Source organism: Pterocles gutturalis, unplaced genomic scaffold (assembly GCF_000699245.1).
Source record: "Pterocles gutturalis isolate BGI_N339 unplaced genomic scaffold, ASM69924v1 scaffold28449, whole genome shotgun sequence".
NCBI lineage: Eukaryota > Metazoa > Chordata > Aves > Pterocliformes > Pteroclidae > Pterocles > Pterocles gutturalis.
The window spans coordinates 1-3,292 of NW_010136609.1; the positions used below are offsets into that span (position 1 = coordinate 1).

Genomic DNA, 3,292 nt, shown 5'->3' on the forward strand with positions numbered 1-3,292 from the left:
TGATTTTTCACGTCGATTTTTCAAAGCGAAACGTTCAGTCTCGCCGGTTTTCGCGCTTTGCCGGTGCTGTTTTTGCCCCGGGGTGGGTTTGGTGGAAATTCCAACTCTGGAGGCAAAAAGCCACCCCCCAAACTAACCCGCAGCCTGCGTTGCTCCCGCAGCCGCTGGACGACGAGCCAGATGAGCGACCTCCCCGTCAAAGTGATCCACGTGGAGAGCGGCAAGATCCTCACCGGCACCGACGCGCCCAAAGCCGGCCAGCTGGAGGCTTGGCTGGAGATGAACCCGGGGTACGGCCCCGGGGGGTTTCCTCGGGGACCGGGATCGAGCTGTCGATGGGGAAAAAAAAGATTTAAAATTCCATCGTCCGCCCAAAATTCTGCAGGAAAAGTTTTTGGGATTTTTTTTTTGGTCCTGGATGCAGGCTCTCGGGCTCGTCCGCTTTCCCGAGAGCGCGTCTGAAAACTGGAAATAATTTGGGAAAAAATAAATTAATAAGGATTTTATTAAAAAAGAAAAAAACAAATGATAGAAGGGGTAGGGTTGGGAGGGAATAGCGACGATAAAACGGGAGTTTAAAAAAAGAGTTCCCGGCAGCGGTCTCCCGCTGCGTGGCGGGAGCAGGTTTGCGATTAAATGTTCCTGTTGGTGTTTAATTAGATACGAAGTGGCTCCCAGGTCCGACAGCGAAGAAAGCGGGTCGGAAGAGGAGGAGGAGGTAAGGAGGGACCCCCCCCGCCCTCACGCTGCGGGTTTGGGATATTTCGAGAGAACGGGGACCAGCGGTCCCGCAGGAGGCTCAGCCCCTCGGTCCTTCCCCCGGCGCCGGCTCCCATCAATATTTGGGATATTTGGGGTTTTTCGGCGGTGCTGTGCTCAGCGTCGGTGTCTCCTCCCCGGCAGGAGGAGGAGGAGGAGCAGCCGCAGCCCGCTCAGCCCGCCCTGCCCGTGGAGGAGAAGAAGAAAATCCCCGACCCCGACAGCGACGACGTCTCCGAGGTGGACGCCAGGCACATCATCGAGTGAGCCTTCTCGCGCGTTTGCTTCCCAAAATGAGGCAAAATCGGGGAAAATCCCCCACCCTTGGGCTGCCGGGGCTCCCCGGGAGGTTTCTCCAAGGGGATTCATTCCCTTCCTTAACTCTCCTTTTTTTTTTTTCCCAAATTAGACTGAATTTGGGAAAAATTCCCCACCCAGGATTGCTGGGGCTCCACAGGACTTTCCTCTTTCTTATCTCCCTTTTTTCCCAAAATTAGACCGAATTTGGGAAAATTCCCCTTCCCTGGGGCTGCCGGGGCTCTGCAGGAGCTTCCTCCAAAGGGATTTTCTTTCTTATTTCCCCTTTTTTCCCCAAAATTAGACCGAATTTGGGAAAATTCCCCTTCCCTGGGGCTGCCGGGGCTCTGCAGGAGCTTCCTCCAAAGGGATTTTCTTTCTTATTTCCCCTTTTTTCCCCAAAATTAGACCGAATTTGGGAAAATTCCCCTTCCCTGGGGCTGCCGGGGCTCTGCAGGAGCTTCCTCCAAAGGGATTTTCTTTCTTATCTCTGTTTTTTCCCAAAATTAGACCAAATTTGGGAAAATCCTGCACTTTAGGGTTGCCAGGGCTCCCCGGGAGTTTTCACCAAAGGGATTTTCTTTCTTATTTCCCCTTTTTTCCCCAAAATTAGACCGAATTTGGGAAAATCCCGCGCTCTGGGGCTGCTGGGGCTCTGCAGGAGCTTCCTCCAAAGGGATTTTCTTTCTTTTTCTCCCAAAATTAGACTAAATTGGGGAAAATTCCCCTTCCCTGGGGCTTCCAGGGCTCTGCAGGAGCTTCCTCCAAAGGGATTTTCTTTCTTTTTCTCCCAAAATTAGACTAAATTGGGGAAAATTCCCCTTCCCTGGGGCTTCCAGGGCTCTGCAGGAGCTTCCTCCAAAGGGATTTTCTTTCTTTTTCTCCCAAAATTAGACTAAATTGGGGAAAATTCCCCTTCCCTGGGGCTTCCAGGGCTCTGCAGGAGCTTCCTCCAAAGGGATTCTCTTTCTTATTTGGGAAAATCCCATGCTCTGAGGCTGCTGGGGCTCTGCAGGAGCTTCCTCCAAAGGGATTTTCTTTCTTTTTTCCCCAAAATGAGACCGAATTTGGGAAAATCCTGCACTCTGGGGCTGCTGGCGCTCCCCAGGAATTTTCTCCGAAGGGATTATTTTTCTCATTTCCCTTTTTTTCCCAAAACAAGACTGAATTTGGGAAAATTCCCTTTAAGGGATTTTCTTTTCTTATCTCCCTTTTTTCCCCCCAAATTAGACCGAATTTGGGAAAATCCCCCACCCTGGAGCTGCCGGGGCTCCCCAGGAGGTTTCTCCAAAGGGATAATTTTTCTCATTTCCCCTTTTTCCCCGCAGGAACGCCAAGCAGGACGTGGACGATGAGTACGGGGTGTCCCAGGCGCTGGCGCGGGGGCTGCAGTCGTACTACGCCGTGGCGCACGCCGTCACCGAGCGGGTGGACAAGCAGTCCACGCTGATGGTCAACGGCGTCCTCAAGCAGTACCAGGTGAGCCGCCGGGGTTTTGGGGGGAAACACGGAGATTTGGGGAGTGCCCGGACGCTCCCGGGAGCCAGGAACGGGAGCACGGGACGCAGCCGCTGCGTGAAGCAAAAACCGTCGGATCCTGAGAGCAAAGGGAAAATTAAAGCGTGCGACATTAATTGGAGATCGTTAATAGAGTGGAGGGAGCCCGTTTGCATCATTCATAAGACGAGCGCAGGGTGCGCAGGTCGTTAGAACGTCCGATACGCCATATCTCCATCTGCAGCCTGATTTTTAAATTTTTTTTTTTCAATTTTCACCCCGATCTCTCCGTCTCCCCGCAGATTATTTTTTTCAAAATTTTCGGCCCTCTGCTTCTCTGCAGATTTTTTGTTTTAATTTTCAGCCCTCCGTTTCCCCGCAGATTATTATTTTTTTAAATCTTCATCCTTCCATTTCCCTGCAGATTATTATTGTTTTTTTTTAAATTTTCATCCCTGTTTCCCCGCAGATGATGATTTTTTTTTAATTTTCGCCCCTCCGCTTCCCTGCAGATTATTATTTTTTTTTTAAATTTTCATCCCTCCGTTTTCCCCGCTGATTTTTTTTTTAGTTTTCATCCCTCCGTTTCCCCACAGGTTATTATTATTTATCTTTAAATTTTCATCCTTCCATTTCCCTGCAGATTTTTTTTTTTTTTTTTAAAATTTTCATCCCTGTTTCCCCGCAGATGATAATTTTTTTTTTTTAATTTTCGCCCCTCCGCTTCCCCACAGATCAA

The 3,292-nt window shown here is 50.1% G+C and overlaps 1 protein-coding gene across 1 annotated transcript in view; it reads left to right on the plus strand.

The window, feature by feature from the left end:
* Positions 1 to 161: 161 nt before the first annotated feature.
* Positions 162 to 3,292, plus strand: part of LOC104468305 (transcription activator BRG1-like) — a gene marked incomplete at both ends in the record, with an annotated part of 3,811 nt that continues 680 nt past the window's right edge. Inside the window, 4 exons of the mRNA XM_010082376.1 lie at positions 162 to 290; positions 661 to 718; positions 904 to 1,022; positions 2,385 to 2,535. Coding sequence (XP_010080678.1) covers positions 162 to 290; positions 661 to 718; positions 904 to 1,022; positions 2,385 to 2,535 — 457 coding nt within the window. The remainder of the gene's footprint in view (positions 291 to 660; positions 719 to 903; positions 1,023 to 2,384; positions 2,536 to 3,292) is intronic.